Below are 20,044 nucleotides of genomic sequence, written 5' to 3' on the forward strand. Positions count from 1 at the left end.
TTTAACTAAATAGTGATTACATAGCCAGCAACTGTCCCAGGAAAATCAACAACCGAGCCTATTGAAGGATCACGTGCTTCTTCCATTATTGCGAGCGCTTGAGGACCTTCAAGGCACCTGGTGCATATTGAATCAGTGGGGGTCTATTCGAAGTTTCAAGAAGATGATTCATGAATTGAAAGCCATTTTCTGAAATTCTACCGGGAGTGACTCTGAAGTTATCGCCAAAGTTCAAGAGGCTCATTCCGCCCCCACGCACCCCAGTTTCGCTAGCGTGACCCCAGCCGATGACGTCCGAGGCGAAAATGACGGACTTCCGACCCTCAACACCAACTTTCTCGGCTCTCGCTATTTGCATTACCAACCCAACTTCCTCACGTTTCCGCCCGCCCTCCTCCTCCTTCAGCACCCAAAATCCCCTCTCGCCTAACAGCGCCGATTCACAATGTCAATACCGTCCAGATTACTACCTCGGCTACGACCGTTAATACCCTCACGAAGCATCGTCAGCGCCACACCAAATCGAACTGAAGACTGGCCGCAGCGCAGTTCCCTCGGCCCATACTACGAAGTAATTCTCAACAACCCGTCTCATATCCCAATCGACAAACCAGAAGTCCCTCCCAAAACAGCAGACCCCTCAGTGCAATCCGAGTTCCCCACCAAAACCGCAGTGCAAACACCAGAAGAAAAAGCACGCTTGGTCTTTGGCTCACGCCTCTTCGGCTCCGCAGATAAAGACGAACGCCTAGCAGCGCGAAAAGCAAAAACGACATACATAGCCGGCGTGCTCGTACCGCCCAAGCCCGTTGAGCCGGATAACTGCTGCATGAGCGGCTGTGTGAACTGCGTGTATGACCAGTATCGCGATGAACTGGAGGAGTGGCAGCTCAAGAACGCAGAGGCACAAGCTGCGCTGAGAAAACACGAAGGCTCGATGGATTCGGACGGTGGAGGGTCAGAGTCGAATTGGGCTGCGCCAGAGGTTGGCAAGGCCAAGATCGCAAAGGACTTTTGGGACGAGGAGCTGTATGCGGATTTGCCAGTTGGGATTAGAGAGTTCATGAAGACGGAGAAGCTTTTGAAGAAGAGGCATGAGAGTGAGGGCACCAAGGAGAGCTGAGTGAAGCGTGAGTTGGAATGGTTATTTGGGCTGAGACATGATGGAAAAGCTTATACCCCTTGTTTTCATTTTACTCATTGGGGGTTTGGATGATAGAGTTGACGATTAGACTATAGACAAGAAACTATATATTATATAAACTTTTAAAGTGGGAGCAGTTTGGTATCGCAAACTTTGAGCCTGGCGTATAAGACTTGCGCTGACCCGCTTCCATTGCCGTTCTGTTTGAACCTCTAATGTTTTCTGCCTCCGCGATTCACAACCATCCTCAGGGCGTTTATCCTGAAGCACGAGCAACTCATTTCGCTCCGACACCGCGAAACCTCAACAACCTTTTTAGAACAGCTGTTGAAGCAGAGGCTCCCCATAACACCATGGCAAGCACTCAAAAGCACCGCCTTCCTCACGTCGTTACCCTACTCGCACAAGAAGACAACACGACTAATACACAGGAAGGAGTCAGCAAATATGCTCTCAGCACAGAGTACGACTGTGACCCCAGAAAGCTCGCTTCGTACAATGGCTCCTCCTGGCGCCTCCGGGAACCCTGGGATGCAGCGGAATACCAACTCACAAAGCTACCCTGCCACAACAACTCAAACATCCACAAAGTCCAAGTCGGAGGCGTAACATATGCCGCTAAACTTTCTGACAATCCCGAGGCTATCAAGAGAGAGGTGCAAAACCATATGTTGGTCGTAAAGCAAATGGATCTCTCATGGACACAAGCGACACGGAAATTTTATGACCAACACGATGATCCTGCGTTCGAAATAAGCACAGGACCGAGACGCCGTGACAAGGGCAAATTCAATCGCCGTTGCGATCGATACCAAGGGCCTAGATCGCCCTATATCCCAGATTTCGTGTCCGATGTTATCTATCATGATCATGAAGGACAAGATATCGCAACAGCGGGATACGTTACCAGCTTTATTCCGCCTTTCCAACCAGCCACAGTCCGCGCTCTTGCCCGCACATTTGTTGATTCCAGTATTCGAGAGTCAGTCAAAAAGGACCCGAACTTGTCAAACGTCAGGTTTCGAGTTCATCTCGGCATGATGGCACCTCCAGACGAGCCCCTAAGCACAAGACTCCTCTCCCGCCCCGTGTATCTCGACCAGCTCAAGCACGAGACAGAGCAACGCCTGGAATTGTGGTGTGAGAAGATGGGCGTATCTCTTGCAATACTCCACTGGAGGTGCAACTTAGATGCAGCTGGGGTCAAGTTCTATCTTGCACCCGATAAGAAAGGTCATACGCGGCTGTGGATGACCGACTTTGGCGACTGCAAGCCTCTGCAGCCAGGCCAAGACGAAACAAAGGCCATGGCCGAAGCTGTGTATAACAATACAGTATGGCCGCGACCTCCGTTGCCGCGAGACAAAGCCGATGGGGAAAAGTGGGAGCTGAAGATGTGTTCTTACGAGAGCTTCATCCGAGCGTACGCTCTCGCGAGCGAGAATATCTTGTCACGGGACTCGCCGGAATACATCGATCGCTACCCGTCCCTTATCTCCCGCGAGATACTTGTGATGAACTTAGGCTTGAGTTTTCTTGGGAACCGGGTCCAAGATAGACGAGATGAACTGAAAAAGTTAAGTCTTAAGTACTGGAAGGAGGCGACCGGAAATCGGGTATCTGGTGTGTTAGATGTTAGCAGGCGCAGGATTCCTTCGCATTGCAGCTCGAACTAGTTCGTGTCTGGTGCTGTTTGGGTGGCATCATTGTATAGATAATCTTTTGAACCGATAGTTCAGGAATCTCATTCATCAAGTATATGATATCTCGTTTAAATCTGTGCGCCATTTTCCCAACTCCGAATTCTCAGAAAACACTTAGTTGCTCTTGGTCTGCAGGCTGGCGTTCCTGTCATGCTCGTCGATGTCGATGGCCTCCCAGGGGTAGTTGATCCAGACGTCGCCGACGGTCTCGGCAGCGGAGTAACGGGTAGCAAGCATATCATCGGGGAGCTTTCCCTTCTTGGGCTTGTCCTTGTTCTAAAAATTTGTTAGTTTGAGCTTGTGATTTCAGTATCGTGCTACATACGTGGAGGACAAAAATGCTGAACTCGGTCTTGGGAGCGGGAGCGTCCGCGCCCATGCGCTGACGAGCGATCTCAACATCCTTCTCAAGCTCCTTGACAGCGTACTCGAGGGTTGTTCGGGTATCGTCGACCTCGTCAACGATAAGGATTCGCTTTCCGACGAGGTTCTGCATCTCGCCGAGAGCGGTCAAGTCGAGCCACTGTGTTCGGGTGACCTTTGTACCAGGGGCCTCGACCTCATCGTTGCCGAGAGACTCATAGAGGGAGAGACCGATGGCCTGGATGGGGATGTTGGGAGAGCCGGCCCTCTTGAGGAAAGATCGGAGAATTCGAGCGGGAACATAACCACCGCCACCGATGGCGATCAGAAGCTGGGGCTGGAAGTCGGCGAGAAGCTTCTCAGCGGACTTTTGGCACATCTTGTGCACCTGTGAAGCACGTCAGCAGCCGACCATTTGTGTATTTTGTGCCATAGCCGGTGATAGAGGGTTGTTTGCTACAGCTGTTCTGTATCCAGCAAACAGTGTTCCATCAAGCTGGCGATACTGTCGCATCGCTAGACTTTTCATGATGCGCATCACAGCCCATCATCAAGGCGGGGTGGCGGGGTAAATTCTCCTTACATCGTTGTATGTGACGTAGAGCTTCTCAACCATTTTTGCGGTATTTACACGTCGCACGGAGCGTAATATAGTATATAGAAGAAAGGAATGAAGAGAGTTGCGACGGGGACAGATGAAGAGATATTAATGCCCAAGAGGAAGAAGGAAGAAGAAGGAAAAGAAGGAAAATAAAAAAAAAGTAGGGCCGAGGCAACCGCGCCTGCAAGAATTTGGGATCTTCAGGCAATTTTTTTGACATCTCCACATCATCGCTGGACGGATCCACTATAATATTCGGAGTCCGCCGATGCTTAAAAAAGACCTTAATTAATCCGAGAGCCTCAAGAATATTCGTAAAATGTATGTAAAAGCGACAATGGTCATCTCTATAGAAGGAAGAAGTATGGAAGATAAGAGAAGGGAGCTTTAGGCCCAAACTTGTGTTGGCTACAAGCCAAGCGTAGAAGTTGGTTGGCTTGGATGGAGCTGTAGAAATAACTTTATCGATTTGATCCAGCTGGTCTTTTGATCACACCTTTCATATACTTGATCAACGCTACATGAAGTGCCTTGTTTCCGATGCACTTTGATTTGCGACGGGATCATATCTCATATTTCTCAATCTGTATGTATCCAAGCCGCCAACTCATAGAGCTTATGGTATAGGGTGACCACTTGCAAAAAACACCAACAGTTGTAGCACTCTGCCCAACGAGCAGAACTGCAGCCTGGCTAGGTACTATTGGGTTTTTGTTTATGTGTATGCCTGGTCGCATCCGCGAATAAGAAGTCGATTATTTACAGCGACCATGGTTGTGTTCTCATAGGACGAAAATGTTCTGGACTAAACGTCAGGTATCTACGACAAAACCAACTAAGATGAAGAACGAACATCATTTGCACAACAGGACACCGTGGCTGCGCGTCTCCTCATTAGGGATAGAATCGAAAACATCCTTTCAGCTCGTGCTTCTATCCAGGCTTTGGGCTTGTGACTATAAGAGCAATCACTGGTGCCAACAATCACGACTTCAAGTGTAGTTGACATGGGTGTTTTGATCGGAACTTGCTAATAAACAGAGCTTGCTTCCTTCGCAAGGCAACAAACCTGACAAACATACAACCCATGAGCCTGCCACTATCTCTAAAAATCCAATTTTAGACAAATCAATAGTCCCAATAACCAAGTCCAAGCTTCTATTGCTGACCCTCAGCCTCATACACGCACGCAATCCCAAGTCTACCCCGCAAGATTGGAGATGCCTCGCAGTCCGCCATGTGCCACTACGGCCAACCACAAGCCCCCTCCTCACAAAAATCTTACCTGTTTCGGGCAAGTATCATGTCTGCCTTGGCCCACCAGCTCAGCCCATGAAACACTGTTTCGCCCGCAAAAGGGATCCGACAATCTGGTGCCATATCAAGGCAGACATTTGTCTCCCCAATAGCTACCTTTCTTTGTTAGTGCCAATGCTACTCTCTCCGTATCCATGCGGCCATAACAATCTGCCTGGCGAATTACCTTGGCGTGCTGTGTGGTCCGTTCGGTACGACGGGCGGATCGTGACATGGGTGTTAGCTTACATACAATCGGTCAGACTCATACAAATCCTTCTGTAGGACCATAAGATTGGCATTCACTGGGAATCATGCTACTTATTAAATACTAGCTTTCGCTGCCTGGTCAGCTTACACTTAGCATCTCAACTCTTTCTCCTAATCTCTCTGAGTCTCTGTGAGATCTCGCATTCGTTTGACACGGTAATAATAGCTCATAATGGTTGTAAGTACTAACAAGTCTTATAAGGATTACTATAACTGATGATATGCAGAGAGTACCCATCTTTCGCAGTCTCGTCAGTGGTTCTAAGAACACCAATGATGAGACCCCTAAAGAAGACCCCGAAAAGGACCAAGTTCAAACCATCGGGACCATCTCTGACAAAGATGCGATTCTTCGTCTAGAGCCTGTACCAGACAGAAAAGGTCTCTTGGTCAAGATAGAACCCCCAAAGGAACCATCCGTCAAGATCCCCCATGTCCCTTGCGATATCGTCCTTGTAATTGATGTCTCTGGATCCATGGTCTCTGCAGCCCCTGTCCCAGGAGAAAGTGACGAGAGCAATGGTCTATCCGTTCTTGACCTGACAAAGCATGCTGCGCTTACTATTATTGAGTCAATGAATGAGAATGATCGTCTCGGTATTGTGACCTTTGCCTCGAAGGCCAAAGTCCTTCAACCTCTTATTCCCATGAACAAAGAGAACAAAGCTCGATCGCTGAAGAATGTCAAGAGCATGAAACCTCTCGATGCTACCAATCTCTGGCAGGGTTTGCTTGAAGGCATCAAGCTGTTCAACACCGGGGAGTCATCTACCAACGTCCCTGCCATCATGATCCTCACCGACGGCATGCCAAACCACATGTAAGTCCCCCTTCATCTCCTCTCAATCACACATACTCACCTTCACAGGAACCCAGCAGCAGGCTTCGTCCCCAAGATCCGCGCAATGGGACCCCTCCCAGCCTCAATCCACACCTTCGGCTTCGGCTACAGTCTCCGCTCCGGGCTCCTCAAGTCTATCGCCGAGATTGGCGGCGGCAACTACGCCTTCATCCCCGACGCCGGTATGATCGGGACAGTATTCGTCCACGCTGTCGCAAACCTCCAAAGTACATTCGCAACTCGCGCCGTTCTCAAACTCTCGTACTCCCGGCCTCTGGAGTTGTACGAGACAACGGGGCCGTCCGTGGACCAGATCGTACCCGCGTTTGCCAATGATTCGGAAGACAGCGAGGCTGAACTTACGATAAGCCTTGGGAATCTGCAGTTTGGACAGTCTCGCGATATCTTCCTCAGCACTAATGGTCTCAAGGAGCTTGAGTTCTTGAGTGAAGAGAATCCCACTCGGGCTCTTGTCGATGCGCACTTGACATACGTCAAGCCTGGGGATTGTTTCAAGAGCCGCAAGGTTCTCGAGTCAATGCTATCAAAAGACGCTGACTTTATTCCTATGGCGAGCAATCAGCGCAGCATCCTTGAGTACAGCGATCTACCTGCCTTCGAGATCGCATACCATGAATCTAGATCTTTAATCTGCAACTTCATCTCGACCATGTTTCCTATTGGTGTAGATGGTGAGCACGGTATCACACGGGGTATGAAGAACAAGCGCGAAGAGCTTCGAAGTTGGATCAATACCCTTCCCGCCAAGAACTTCAACGACGAGAAGAACCAGTCTCTTATGCAAGACGTATCAGCCGATGAACCCCAAGGTCAAGTCTCCATGGCAATTGAAAGCAAAGAGTACTTTAACAGATGGGGGTGCCATTTCCTCCCATCTCTCCTCAACGCCCATGCGCGTCAGGTCTGCAACTCTTTCAAGGACCCTGGCCCTCTTCAGTACAGCACTGAGAGTCCTCTATTCATCTCGTGCCGCGACGCACTTGACCAAATCTTCGATAATCTCCCTGCCCCCGAACCTTCGCGACACGTGCACTCTAGAGGCGGCGGCGGCCGTTCACATGGTTCAATGACAGGCTTCAGCATGAGTTCTTATCGTAACTCCCGCGGCGTCTGCTTCGCAGGCTCTACAGTCGTCACACTCGCTTCCGGCCGGACAGTACAGATCCGAAAACTTCGACGTGGTATGAAGGTGCGTACACCTCTTGGTTCACGCCGTGTCGCCATGGTTCTCAAGACCCCCGTTGAGAGTGAGATCCTGTGTCGCGTGGGTAAGATTCTCGTCACACCGTGGCATCCTGTATCTTGTGATGGAAAGCGCTGGAACTTTCCCGCCAACGAAGCTATTGGCGTTGTGATGTATACTGGATATATTTACTCTGTTCTGCTGGAGCGCGATGCTAGTTCTTCTGCGCATGCTATTCGTGTTGGAGATATGTGGGGGGCGACTCTGGGACATGGACTGACCTCCGGTTCTGATGTTCGCGCTCATACGTTCTTTGGGGATTATAACGCTGTCGGTAAGGGTTTGCTGAGTCTTCCTCGCCGTGCAAACGGGATTGTTATCGGTGGTGGTGTCGAGAGGGATGAGGAAACTGGTCTGGTCACCAGCTTCAAACAGCCCAACAAGCAAACGATAATCAGTATTTGCATCAGTTAAGCATCAATCAAGACAATCACTTTTCTCACGATTTAAAGTCTCATATTTTTCTCTCCTTCTTTATTTCCTATTCATAATCTGTGCCCAAGCACTTCTATAACCTTTTATAAACGCCACAACTCCAAACTCCTTAACTCCCAAACGCCGTGACTCCAAAACACCATACTTCCTTGACTCTTAACTCCTAGACCCTAAACTCCTAGAACTCCCAAAGCCCAATCCGTGAGCTCCTCAAACGGTACAAACTCTCACCTTCTTTCTCTCAATCCCCCCATCCAAATCATCCTCACTCTTTCTCTTCAGCGTCCCCACTGCTTTACGAGCAGAGATCTTGAAATACCCGATTGGTGAAGGGGCATAAGACAACTTCTGCTTTGCCCATCCCTTCACCCCCTTCGACTTCTTCCTTACAATCCTACCATCCAGATCTTCTTCACTCTTTCTTTTCAAGCTCTTCTTCGCCTTAGGTGCAATGGTATGAGGTTCTTCCACTGGTGAAGGGACGTGGGGAAACTCCTGCTCTGCCGGTTTCTCCGTCCCAGTGAAGCTGTACCCATTCCATGGAGCCTCGATAGAATTGCCGAAGAGGTCCCATGGTATGACCTCCTTGGAAATAGGTTCGGTTCGCCATTGGGGGCTGGCGCGTCGAGTCTCTTCCTTGCATGGAAGAGCTGTTGGACCCTTAGGCGCGTCCTTAGGGTTCATGTAACTGTCCTTCGGAGGCATGACCCGCTGAATCACTCCGTTGCGTGGAAGAGTCTTTGGGCTCGTAGGCCGTTCAATAATCGTAGTACAGTGGTGCCAATCGATGTCCTTCCATCCCATATCTGGTTCCTGGCCGTAAGGAATGAGCCAAGGAGGAATTTCTGGTCCCGAACTCGACGAGATCGATGTAGGCTCAGCTTCAATCTCAGCCTTCATCTGAGCGATCCGTCGAGCCTTGTCCTCAAACACCTCAGCCCATTCTCCTGGATACGGCAGCACCTCAAACCCCTTCTGAGTCTTCGGATCCCGTGCAAAGGTCTTTTCAGAGAAACCCGGATCGACACCATATGGCGCAGGCGCTGTCCACAGCGCATCTTCCTTGATACGTGGTTCAGGACGAGCTGGTGGCTGGTATTGAGAGTAATACGGATGACATCGTAGAAGATCATCCTGCCGCTCAACATTGTCGAGCCAAGAAAATGGAACATAAGTAAACTGCGGAAACCCCTTCTGTAGCGTGGGACATTCCTGGAAGCACTCTCGCCAGGGATGGACACGCAGGAGAGAAGACGGGCAGACTTCCATACAGCCTACATTCGCCAGAATCTCCCACGCCTCCTTCAATCCCACGAACTGGTGATGCGCTTCACTCCACATCTCATAGAGATCGCTATGTTCAAGGAATAGTTCTGCCTCTTCCTCGGGACAGCTCGTCTGGTTGTGCAGGATATACTCAACAATCTTTTCGGCGTCCTTCTCAAGCTCGTACATCAACGCACCGGCTTCCATGAACTGATATCGAATGTCCTCCTCGTAGGCAAAAACATCTGTGTTCATCTCGAGGGCCTGCCAGTCTTCGATGGGCTCCATTTGGTGAAGTACACCGGACTCGTACATGTAGTGAGGATGAATGTTTATGTGGTAGGCCTGCCTACCACGACACATATCCCTCGGGTCCTTGGCGTTGCAGAAGAAGATCTGTCCGGGTGAGCAGCAGTCGCCGTGATAATGACACGTCGCGTCGCCAAATGGCCGCTTGTGCTCGCAGATCCCAGGTGGTTCGAGCGGATGGTAGACTGTTTTACCGGTAGTAGTGTTGATGACCGCTGGACGGCGGGTTTCGCAGCGTGTAATATGGATGACCTGAATGTAGCACATGGTGTTGAAGCGTTTCTTTTAATCACAGTGAGCAACGTATTGTAAAAAGCGAGTAACGTGATGTGAAGCTTCAAGAAGTTGAAGCTGGTAAAGTTAGAGAAAGGCATAGCGAAGTGCTTTTAACGATTGGTAGCGAGGTCTGTGGGTGAAATGATAGATCATGTTCTGCTCGTGTATCAATGTTCAGGTGGTGAAGACAAAGCAATGGTCGGTTTTGCAGGGGGTGTCAAAGAAGCCATTCATTGAAGAAAGGGTTTGTCTTTCAGGCCAGTGAACACTTGTCTGTAACAACACCTGAATGAGGCCTGTTCGCTTGTTCAGTTACTCACTCACAATGGTCATTTTCTGATTCATGTTCATTGTCTTTTTGACCAACATCGCTGACTCACATACTATCTTCTCGGAATAACCACCAACGGATCCTGTCCCTTTCTCAGCGCCGTCATGAGTAACTGCATCCTCCCATCAACACGTCTATCCAAGATCTCACAAGCCTTTTCCGGTGTCCACCCCTTATGCTCACACATTTCCTCCACCTTTCTCACAACTTTCTGCCTCACACCGACGTAATTACTCGCGTATTTGCGTTCCTGCAACGTTCCCATTCGCCATCTCGTGCTGTACTTTTCCTCGAGAGACTGAATCGATGGATTTCCGTTACTGCCGTGTTTCCATTCTTGCCATACTAATGCGACAGACTTGGGCATGCGGTGGTATTTGAACTTGCGGCTGGGTGGACCGCTGGCGTATCGGTATGCGACGGAGCGAGGAGCGGAGTATCGTGTCTTTGTGGTTTCGAGCTCTTCGTCCGAGAGAGATGGTGATGGTGTTGCTGGGGCATTTGGTATGTCCTCCATCTCACTGTCGCTATCGTCCTCTACCTCTTCCTGCTCTTCTTCTTCCTCTTCGTCATCCTCGTCAACTTCGAGATCAGGAGTGAAGTCAAGATCCTTGTCCTCTCCATTACTCAAGTCAGCGCCTGCATACGGAGAATACCTCGCGTTGATAGCAGTCCATGATGAAGTGTTACGAAGCCGAACACTCCGCAGAGTCGCTCTTGTTTGTCGCTTCACCTCACGATGTGGCCTCAAAGGAGGATTCTTGCGCTTTGGTGCTCGTCGTCCAGAGCTTCGTACAGGAGGTGCTTCCAGGTCTGGCGTCGATGGCGATTCATCAAAGCCCACGTGTCGAACGACTGCTGGCGCTGGTTCCTGAGGTTCATCCTCTTCATTAAAGACAATAGGCTCGGTAGCTGGCTGCTCCACACTCTGTTGAACTGGCATGTAGTTCTCCGCTACAAGCCGTCTGACCTCGTCAAGATGCTCTCCCCCAAACGCCTTTGCAATCTCCATTTCCGCATCTCCGCTAGTTGCAAACTTCCCCTCCTTCACATCCCTCATGAACCCGACAAATCCATCCATGAGAACAACATGCATCTGTAGTCTGCTCTCCATTTCTTCCATCTTCCTCATCATCTCCTCATTCTGCCTCGCCAAGCCTCCCGTTCTTTGTCTCTCAGCCTCCAACTCCGCCGTGTAATGCTCCTGCATATTCACAACAATCCTCGCCAGACTCATGGGTACTTTTTCTACCTCTCGATCATTGTCCTGCTCCCTAGCCAGCGGCACCACCATTTCCAGGGATTTGCGCCGGATCGGAAGTATCGTTTGACAAGGCTCCGAAGCTGACCTCCGGAGTGCGCCCTCGGAGGCGGAGCGGCTCGTGGCCGGCGTTTCGTTCGGCGAGATGAGCATCATGGGCTGATTCTTGCAGATCGGCTGTGCCATTGTAAATCGGCTGTTGGAATTGCAATTCCAGAAATCGGGCGGTCAATCGAGAGGCCCGGTCATTATATCATCACCAACCTTGCGAATAGCGCTCGGTCCAAGCTATTGAACACCCGGAGAACAAAGAACAACGGGTCACGGACCTTCACGAGGTTGAACATGAACATGTTTGCCTAAAAGTCAAATCATTCTTGTCTTTAAACAATACTAACTATGCTTATGGTATAAATAGTAATAAGTGCCGAAAATATCTGTTAAAGAGTAACGCGCAGGTAAAAGAAAATAGAGAATAAATAACTTCCCTCACCAGAATAGAAGCTTCATGCGACATCTCTTCATCTAGATCATATTCTCTTGCTTTCCTTCATTCTTTCGCTCCGAATGCTATCAAATCATTATCTTCTTGTATCATGCAGGTGTTCTTTCTGTAAAATTAACTCGATGTAAAAGCCAACGGGTATATAACGCCAACGATGCGATGCGATGCGATATGTTATGCGGGTGGTGTAGGGTTTCTTTGTTTCGTGGTTGAGGTTTGTTCAGATGTAGGCCGTAGGTTGAGCATCGACCTTTCTGCGGCGCCAGAATTTCCATCCCTTGCGTCGCCGCACAGACTTTCCTCCCGCCTTCTCAGCATGATCATCCTCAAGTTCAAGTCTATACCTTCTCACGCTGCCCGAGTCGTCATCGAACGGGACATGCTTGTTCTCGCACGACACAAAACAGTCAGGCACGAGATGCCGCATCACCCAGCCCTTGACACCGCGCGTCGCAGCGTCGATGGCGGCGTATTCAAGACGGCGGGTGCGGTCGCTGGTCCAGTAGTGTGTTGTCTGAGGCGGAGGTGACGGGATGGGCGTGGGTTGCACGCGGCGGTCGGGAACGGTGTCGGCGAGTTGAATAGGGTCTGGCGATGGGAAGTGGAAGAATGCGGCTGATTGCTTGGGGGGGGAAGTAGCTGTTGCGGTGCGTACGAGGTGGAGGGACTGGTTGGATGTGCGTGTTGGTTGGACGGGGTGAGTCTTTGCCGCTCGACGGAGTGAAGGGCGACGATCTCTGAAACGAGTTCTGACTCCTGAGCCGTTGCTACTACCGCTACGACTACCACTACCATTGGAAGAATCGTTTGACGAGCGTCGGCCCACAAGAAGGTGAGCGTTGTTAATAGTAGACCCGCCGTGGGAGGTATTAGAAGTAGAGGTTCGTCGGGGCGTGTTTGACTCATAGCCTGAATCTTGTCGCTGCATCTTTGCCGTGCCAGGCCGACGCTCTCTCACCCAGTCCTTGCTACTCGGAGCTTCACGCTGCTGACGCTGAAGCTCATGCTGAAGATGCTCGAGGTGTTGAAGAGTGGTTGTATCGTGTGTGACGGGTGGTCGAGGGGGAGACATGGGTTCAAACAACTCCGTGTCTGCGAAGCTATGGTATGTTGTACCTGAAGCTCGCGACTCAGACCTTTCCTCCATGATGGGCGAACATTCGACGATACCAAGCTGACCAGTCGAAGTATAAGGCAAGGTGAATTGAAGGTGAGATTAATTTGTGGCGAGTCGTTCCAGTAAAAGAAGGTAAATGGGTGTATGATGAGGTGGAGGGTATTCACAACAGCACCCGTTTACTAATAATCCCCCGAAAAGCGACAGACACAAATCTCCGACCCAGTCCAGCCAAGGTCCAAGTTACCAACAACAGCAAAACGAAAGACAAAGTTAATGAATATATAAGAAAGGAGAAAAGGCGTGTTTTCCACTTCTATTCCGCGGTGAAGCGAAGCGAAGGCGAAAAAAAAACCTGGTTGCGGGAGAAACAAAACAAGAGACCAAAAGTTGCGGTCTGCCTTTGTCTTGTTATTTAACTTAACCCAAGTTGAACCAAAGACACCCCAGTCGAGGAAAAGTTCAGGGCCCTAGCAGGGGCTCTAAGCGGGATGCTGGGGACCAGGGGTGTTGGATTGGCCTCTGGGCGGTGAAAGGATATGCACGACGGTGGTGGTGTCATGTACCTAAGGAATAGCGTTGATGGAATAGGACGAGCAAGACGAGTTGGTGTTTTTGATGGTGGATATTGATTTGTAATGGGTACTGAAGAATGTCGGGTGTAAAAGCCGGGTATTTGCGTTGTTGGTGGGTTGGAGTGAAGTGAGGTTATTTATGAGTAACAATAAGCTTAAGCTGAACAGTGAGAGCAGAGTAGACAAAGGCAATATGAGTGAATGTTTGTCTACTTGACTCTCAATCTGTTCTGGCTTTCTCTATCACACGTCGTCAGTCCCAAATCGAATGACCTTGACGATCTCAAGCGGTGCGTTGCTCTAGTCCTTCGGTCCTGTTTTTCTCTCTTCAAGCCCATCCCGTTAGCTCAAACCGTCAACCGATCACCACGAGAAAAACATCACCTTACCCAAACTTTAGCCAGGCCAGTGGAGCTTGTTTGTTACTCAATTGGTGGAGTTGCGGTATGACCCACGACGGCTTTGCGCGTTGACGATCGGCTGCGGGACCGGAAGAGAAGAGAAAGAAAGTTATGGGGCTTTGCAGGAGGAGGTGGACCGAGAGAAAGCGAAAATGTCAAGTGCAGGTCCTGGGAAGAATGGATGGATAGATGTTGTATATGAAGTATGGAATGTGAAGCAGGGAATCATATGACGTGGACGGCTTGTAGGACCAGTGTTGGATATTCATCTTCACATGCTCTCGAGAGTGAAAATGAGAGACATGGGCTTGTATCATTGTCTCCCCCGACACAAACGAGAGTCCGAGTGTCTGGGGGGTGGCCCGGCATGATGCCCGTCTCTAGTGTCTCTGTACAGTATCTCGTACCTATTCATCCCCTCCTCTAGCCTCTGTTTTCACCAGCTCAGGAGCAGCACAAGTCGGCGGGTTACGGAACAAACATACCGAAAAGATTAAGCAGTCTAATCGATCTGGCCTGCAGGGACTGATATTTTCTTTTGCCTCTAACTACACCTCCATTTCGTTTGACACCAACGAGTTAGAAGGGGTCTAGCAGGGTTGGTCCCACGTCACGCAGGCGAGCGACAGGGGTTAATTGGGACTTGGCTCTTGGGCGGCCCGCTCTCACGTTGCTGCGCCTTTTTTTCTGTCTGTCCTGTCGGTTCGTCCGCTGGTGTTTACACTTCTCTTAACGCCGTGCTCTGTTTGTTTCTCTGTAGGATTGCACAAGACTTGAAGCCTTACCACGGTAGCTGAATAATGTATTCACAGTGTCTACTGAGTGGTCTTCATGATCACAGTCTCAAGGTTATTATGCTTCATGGTATCCACGTGTCAAACATCAAGTGGGACACAGATACATGTACCGATGCATACATAACTCATCCATGTCTGCATACGTCGACCCGTCAATAGCTGAACCTGATATGCAAATCATCCAAGGTCTCATTCATTTTTCGTCCGTTCTTTTTCGCACTGATCAGCTTGCTTATGATTCAGCAGTCACAGACCAGTTTCACAGAGCGCCTAAAATCACTCACTCACTCGAATCGCGGGGGTGATCCCAGCGCCTGAAACACAGACCTCTTTCTTTCCTTTGTACGCCGGGTCTTCCCGTGGCCTAAGGTATTTTGACGCCGTCGCTGAAAATGGGGTTCTGTTACGAGAGGAATCGTGAATGGGGTAAAGGCCTTGGCGAGCGCTTGAAACTTGTTGATACAGTAGGATCCCCCCAGAAATAGAAGATCCAATGCATAACAACTCATTTTGTCCCTGTGCCTGTGCCTGTGCCTGAATCATCGAGAACTTATCATCAGTGTAATTCGCAGCATGTGAAAGATAAGATGCGCAGAGCAGCCGAGGGATTTCAGCCAGATCAGATTTCTGTGCATCTGATGCAATAAAACGACAACACCCTCTTTTTGCATGACCATTCCTCGTCGTGGAAGAGTGATCTCGTGTTGCACATGATAACCTTTGGGGGTTCTTGGGGTGCCACGCCCAGGAACGAACACCCAGCAGCCACCTACGAGCTGTGCCTCGACCAAGCTGCAAGTTAATCTCCAACCACCAACAAATCACTGCATGTTCTAAAACCCTTTCTTTTTATAAACGCCTATCTCTTCCTCAAGCCCCACTGGCTAAGACAAGTTGACACGCCCGACATCGGAACCAATGAAGTCGTATTGATTGCGAAAATTGAACTTCACATGTCTTTTTAGAATGTGACGCTGTTTATGCACCTTGACGATCGGTGGCTTGGTCATGTGCACGAGTGAAGCCGGTTACGGATGGGTGATCGGCAGAGAGTGCTGAGAATGGCAGTGGGCGATTGGGAATGGGGAAGAATGTTGATACGGGCTGAGACATTGGACGCCTTGCAGGTGATGAGTTGGACGTTTGAGTTGGCGACGTCGGTCAATGCGCTTCCATGGCACTTGGGAGTTGCGTCATGGCATTCGGTGAGGATCTTGGGGAGGATATTACGAGTACAATGGGCATAGATTACAGATCACGAAGTCGTTGGTCTCGGCTTTCTGGGCATCTTGGCCTTGACCATGAAGCAGAGTCAGCAGTCATGATGGCAACATTGGCATACTGCGAAAATTACGGGAGATGCGAGGGGTCTTGGGGGTTGGTGTCTCGGCTTGGTCAACGTATTCCCATTCGTGAATGCTACCCTGTCGTAAGATGCCGAATGTTCCAGGCGACCAGTTAATGGAAACTGCCTTGACCGCAATGATGTTGTTCAGCATACTGCTAAGGAGAGGTCAAAGAGCTTGACGTCTCCATCTGAAGCGATAAAAGAATTTGGGCAAAGTTGGTGTGAAATTAGTGGATTATTTAATGACTTTATTTTGGCATCTATTTTGTGGTCTAAACTCTTCTTGCTCATTATCGAGGACTGCACAATGGCCCCAAGCAAGTTAGATACTCGGTGTACCCTGCTGGACGCCGTATACGAGCTATCCAATCGCCGACAAGACATTATTCGGAAAGCTTCAGTCCTCACTTCACCTCGTAAACACTCTTTCAAACCACAACGGTATAGGGTAATGCTCCCAAAATAGCATCATCACAAAACTGAGACTAAGTTCAGCCGTCTCAATGCAGAAGATGATTCTACCAATTGGACACAGCCCAAATAATGTAGTCGCTCATCGTCAATGTCCTTCCAGACTCATCGTGGCTGAGTCCATTTGAGCAAGATTCCTCTCTCCACCTATTACGACCCGGCACTTCCGGAGATTTAGCATCACGTAATCTAGCCTTACCCTGTTGACCAAGCTAGCTCTCATTCTAACACGAGCCATCTCACTTCCTCCTCTTCTCTATGTTATCGTTATGGATTTGTTAAGAAGACACGGCGGTCATGGACACGGTCACGAAGAGGAGGAGGAGCATGGCCACGGCCATGGGCATCAGAGTGAGGATTCCGTGAGGCAGCACTTTCTCGCGTGCCTTTACTGGTATGTCTTGGCGATGGTGTTGATAATTGGCTCTGTCTCGCGGTTAATATCTATTTTTATCGCTAAACAACGGTATGTTGACTTAAAGAACGGGGGAATAAGACTGAGACATTATAGCATAAAGAGAAGAGATGCTGGAGCCAGTTCAGATACCTCACTCTCGACAGTAGAGAAATTGGTTGATGCGCCGAAGTCTCTGGCATCAAGGGTATTTCGACTTCCAGTTCGGTCGGCGACTTTGCCAGTTCGCAAGACAATTGTCGTTGTCACGTACACGGCGTTCGTGGCGGGTCTTGTAACATACAAGTCCATACACCACGATGCCAATTTCCACGAGCGCATTGCGTTTCGCGCAGCTTGGATAGCAGCGACACAGACTTCGCTACCCTTCCTCCTAGCAGTACGCGTCAACCCAATTGGTCTGTTACTCGGAACTTCGTACGAGAGGCTCAATTGGTTCCACAGATGGGCGTCAAGGGTCTTCTTCGCAAGCGCAACCATCCACGGCGGCTTCTTCGCATGGGAATGGCTAGCCGCCAGCTTCTTCTGGACCGAGATCAAGACCGTCAAGATGGTACTACCGGGAATTGGAGCTTGGTTCATCCTGGCTTGGACGGTTGTGTCGACGCTGCCCTTCTTCCGACGTATGAAGTACGAACTCTTCGTGGTACAGCATATCATCTCAGTCGTACTACTTCTCGTCTTTTTGGTCCTCCATGTTCCAGACCATCACCTCTTTAGCATCTGGTGCGCCGTGGGCGTTTTTGCATACGATGTAGTGACACGCTCGGCGAATCCGATCTGGCGGAACCTGCGGCTTCGGGTTTCGGGGAATCCATCTGTGAGATACGCATACGACGCCAGTATCCAAGCAGTTGACGACGAATTAACCACCATGACTATTCGAAATGTTGACTTCAAGTGGAAGCCCGGACAGCATGTTCTTATCTGGTTGCCGACTTTCCGATGGGAGACACCGCATCCGTTTACGATTGCTAATATTCTGGACTCTGAAGGCAAGAACCAGAATGTTCAGCTTACGATCAAGACGAAGACCGGATTGACGAGGGACCTCAATGATTGGGCGAGGAGGACGGGATTGAGGGGTGATAATGGGAGCATGAGGGTTATGCTTACAGGGCCTTTTGGTGCGACGCCCAACTGGAAGCAGTATGAGAATGTTGTTCTTGTCGCTGCGTCAACTGGAGGATCGTTCACCACGCCTGTTCTCGAGGATCTACTTTCGACGCAATCGCCGGGGTGTGTTCGCAAGATCAATGCTTTGTATATTGTTCGTCGAAGGGCGCATGCGGAGCCCTATCTTCAGCGCATATCACGTGTGCTGTCGAGGGCGAAGGAGATGGGCATTTCGGTGAATGTTCAAGTCGCGGTAACGAAGGGCGGCGGTACCGTTTCCGATGCCGTTCTTCGTGACGACGCGAACGCAAGTCGCGAAAGATTGATCGAAGAGCCGAGAGGCCCAAGTGTTGAACTGGAGCGCTTCTCAATAGACTCCCGTGCCTCTTCGGAGAGTGGTAGGGAGGAACAGTTGCTGAAGGAGGAGATGGACATGGACTTCGATGGGGCACATGCTTCGGCCATTGAACACACAGAGGGTCGACCCGAGATCGCGACGTTCATCAGAACAGCGGTCGGCAATGTTCCTGGGAATGTTGCTGTCGCCGTGTGTGGTGGTGATGCGATAGAGAAGGTGGTCAAGACAAGTGTTGCGATGATGAAAAGGGAGAGGAGCAGGGATGGAGGAGTAGGGGACATATACTTGCATGTTGAGCGATCTGATATTTAAGCGCAGGCGGTTTAATGTTAATTTTGTGTCAAAGAATGACTCCCAAACAGAAGAAGCTCCTGGAGAAAATCCTCAGACCCCTTTTCCAAGTGATGACAAGCTTTGGGTAAGTTAAGTATATCTCGTCAAGTTTTTAGACCAGTTTGTGCAGGATCTTTAGCTAATACTAGAAGGCTTCTTGCTTCCTGGGCCAGATTGACTTCAGTGCATAGGTAGTTCATCACCCAGCACCTGAAGGTTGACCATCGCCAGTGCCAAAGCTTAGAGTTCTATCCTCAGGCCTCAGGTCTTGACGGCTGAACTCTGATCGAGCCACTGGCAGCCTTGTGTGCAGCCTCGCGAAAAGCGAGGGCATCGCAGCTGCCACTGCCAGAGCGGGTAGTGGCAGAACAGCAAGATGAATCATCTACTCCCCTGAACATTATCTCATCACCACAATAAGACGGGATGAGCTCAAACTTCTACTTCCACCCACACACAAACATCTCCTTGGAGTTTTATTCTTCATAAATCATCACAACATACAACCATTCATTACCACAAGAATACACTACCCCCAGCAAAAACATCCTTCGCTGTAGCAGCTTGTCATCATGTCTACTCCGCACAACTACCCCGAAGAGGAGGAAGACTTCTCGGAGTTCTACAACAACCCCCTCTACAAGCGCGTCTCTGACCTGACCGATCATCAGCGAAAGCATGCTTGCCCGCCTCCTCCCCTCCCTACTCGTCGTCGAGACCATGGCCCCAGAGTTGTCGCCCGGAAGTCTCCCCGCCAGCACCCTATTCGGGTGCCCCCCCCTCGCCCCCCTCGCTCCCCCTCCCCACGACAACCCTCCCCACGCCGGGACGCTGATATTGTTAGGGCCTCCATCCGAAGACACTCATTCGCAAAGCCTCGACAGACCCCAAACAAGGAGGATGCCCCCGAGCCAGAGATCGGCCATGGGGCAATCTTCAACGCGCACGTCGAACGCAACTTCCAGCAGAACGTCGACCGCGTCCTCGGCCCCGAACACGTTGACAAGTACGAGAACTGTGCCGACATGGTGGAGAAGGCCAAAGAGGAGCTTGAGGACAAGCCTGAGGGATCTCATCGGCTCGGACGTCCCTGGACCAAGGAGGAGTTTGACAAGGCTGCGAGATTGACGGAGTAGGGAGTTGATTCAGACACTGTCAAGGCGCTCATTGGGTTTCCAGATGACCCGATCACAGCCGAGGTCCGCGAGGAGTTTTAGGTGATTATGGACGATGAGCGGCTGATGCTGG

General features: G+C 50.2%; 9 protein-coding genes across 10 annotated transcripts; 5 read left to right on the top strand and 4 right to left on the bottom strand.

The window, feature by feature from the left end:
- Positions 1–259: 259 nt before the first annotated feature.
- Positions 260–1,359, top strand: FVEG_01791 (hypothetical protein). Its single transcript, XM_018888786.1, has one exon. The coding sequence runs from the start codon at positions 446–448 to the stop codon at positions 1,121–1,123; it is 678 nt and encodes a 225-aa protein (XP_018744798.1). The 5' UTR covers positions 260–445; the 3' UTR covers positions 1,124–1,359.
- FVEG_01789 (hypothetical protein) lies at positions 1,180–3,988 on the bottom strand. Of its 2 annotated transcripts, XM_018888784.1 has the most exons (4): positions 3,794–3,988; positions 3,173–3,598; positions 1,698–3,123; positions 1,207–1,564 (listed from the first exon to the last, which is right to left on the bottom strand). In XM_018888784.1, exons 1-3 carry the CDS (start codon positions 3,824–3,826, stop codon positions 2,962–2,964), a joined length of 621 nt encoding a protein of 206 aa, XP_018744796.1. In that variant the 5' UTR covers positions 3,827–3,988; the 3' UTR covers positions 1,207–1,564; positions 1,698–2,961. The 2 variants fall into 2 exon arrangements, with proteins under 2 accessions (XP_018744795.1, XP_018744796.1); XM_018888783.1 differs by having other exon boundaries at positions 1,180–3,123.
- Positions 1,360–2,844, top strand: FVEG_01790 (hypothetical protein; the record flags this gene model as incomplete). The annotated part of the gene is made up of 1 exon (XM_018888785.1): positions 1,360–2,844. The coding sequence occupies one exon, from the start codon at positions 1,360–1,362 to the stop codon at positions 2,818–2,820; it is 1,461 nt and encodes a 486-aa protein (XP_018744797.1). The 3' UTR covers positions 2,821–2,844.
- A 1,383-nt stretch (positions 3,989–5,371) lies between the features above and the next one.
- Positions 5,372–7,953, top strand: FVEG_01788 (hypothetical protein). Its single transcript, XM_018888782.1, has 3 exons — positions 5,372–5,555; positions 5,605–6,197; positions 6,246–7,953. The coding sequence occupies exons 1-3, from the start codon at positions 5,550–5,552 to the stop codon at positions 7,894–7,896; spliced, it is 2,250 nt and encodes a 749-aa protein (XP_018744794.1). The 5' UTR covers positions 5,372–5,549; the 3' UTR covers positions 7,897–7,953.
- A 174-nt stretch (positions 7,954–8,127) lies between these two features.
- Positions 8,128–9,759, bottom strand: FVEG_01787 (hypothetical protein; the record flags this gene model as incomplete). The annotated part of the gene is made up of 1 exon (XM_018888781.1): positions 8,128–9,759. The coding sequence occupies one exon, from the start codon at positions 9,757–9,759 to the stop codon at positions 8,128–8,130; it is 1,632 nt and encodes a 543-aa protein (XP_018744793.1).
- A 392-nt stretch (positions 9,760–10,151) lies between these two features.
- Positions 10,152–11,546, bottom strand: FVEG_01786 (hypothetical protein; the record flags this gene model as incomplete). Its single annotated transcript, XM_018888780.1, has 1 exon — positions 10,152–11,546. One exon carries the CDS (start codon positions 11,544–11,546, stop codon positions 10,152–10,154), a length of 1,395 nt encoding a protein of 464 aa, XP_018744792.1.
- A 539-nt stretch (positions 11,547–12,085) lies between these two features.
- Positions 12,086–13,012, bottom strand: FVEG_01785 (hypothetical protein; the record flags this gene model as incomplete). Its single annotated transcript, XM_018888779.1, has 1 exon — positions 12,086–13,012. One exon carries the CDS (start codon positions 13,010–13,012, stop codon positions 12,086–12,088), a length of 927 nt encoding a protein of 308 aa, XP_018744791.1.
- Positions 13,013–17,539: 4,527 nt separating this feature from the next.
- Positions 17,540–18,775, top strand: FVEG_01784 (hypothetical protein; the record flags this gene model as incomplete). The annotated part of the gene is made up of 1 exon (XM_018888778.1): positions 17,540–18,775. The coding sequence occupies one exon, from the start codon at positions 17,540–17,542 to the stop codon at positions 18,773–18,775; it is 1,236 nt and encodes a 411-aa protein (XP_018744790.1).
- A 593-nt stretch (positions 18,776–19,368) lies between these two features.
- On the top strand, positions 19,369–19,932 carry FVEG_01783 (hypothetical protein; the record flags this gene model as incomplete). The annotated part of the gene is made up of 1 exon (XM_018888777.1): positions 19,369–19,932. The coding sequence occupies one exon, from the start codon at positions 19,369–19,371 to the stop codon at positions 19,930–19,932; it is 564 nt and encodes a 187-aa protein (XP_018744789.1).
- Between the last annotated feature and the right edge of the window lie 112 nt (positions 19,933–20,044).

The sequence above is a fragment of the Fusarium verticillioides genome, chromosome 6 (assembly GCF_000149555.1).
Source record: "Fusarium verticillioides 7600 chromosome 6, whole genome shotgun sequence".
NCBI classification, from domain to species: domain Eukaryota; kingdom Fungi; phylum Ascomycota; class Sordariomycetes; order Hypocreales; family Nectriaceae; genus Fusarium; species Fusarium verticillioides.

Coding starts and splice junctions, on each gene's coding strand:
- FVEG_01788 (XM_018888782.1), top strand. Junction 6,198..6,245: donor GACGGCATGCCAAACCACAT/GTAAGTCCCCCT, acceptor TCACCTTCACAG/GAACCCAGCAGCAGGCTTCG.
- FVEG_01789 (XM_018888783.1), bottom strand. CDS start 3,826: ATGGTTGAGAAGCTCTACGTCACATACAACGAT. Junction 3,599..3,793: donor TCTACGTCACATACAACGAT/GTAAGGAGAATT, acceptor CGTGCTTCACAG/GTGCACAAGATGTGCCAAAA. Junction 3,124..3,172: donor TCAGCATTTTTGTCCTCCAC/GTATGTAGCACG, acceptor ACAAATTTTTAG/AACAAGGACAAGCCCAAGAA.
- FVEG_01791 (XM_018888786.1), top strand. CDS start 446: ATGTCAATACCGTCCAGATTACTACCTCGGCTACGACCGTTAATACCC.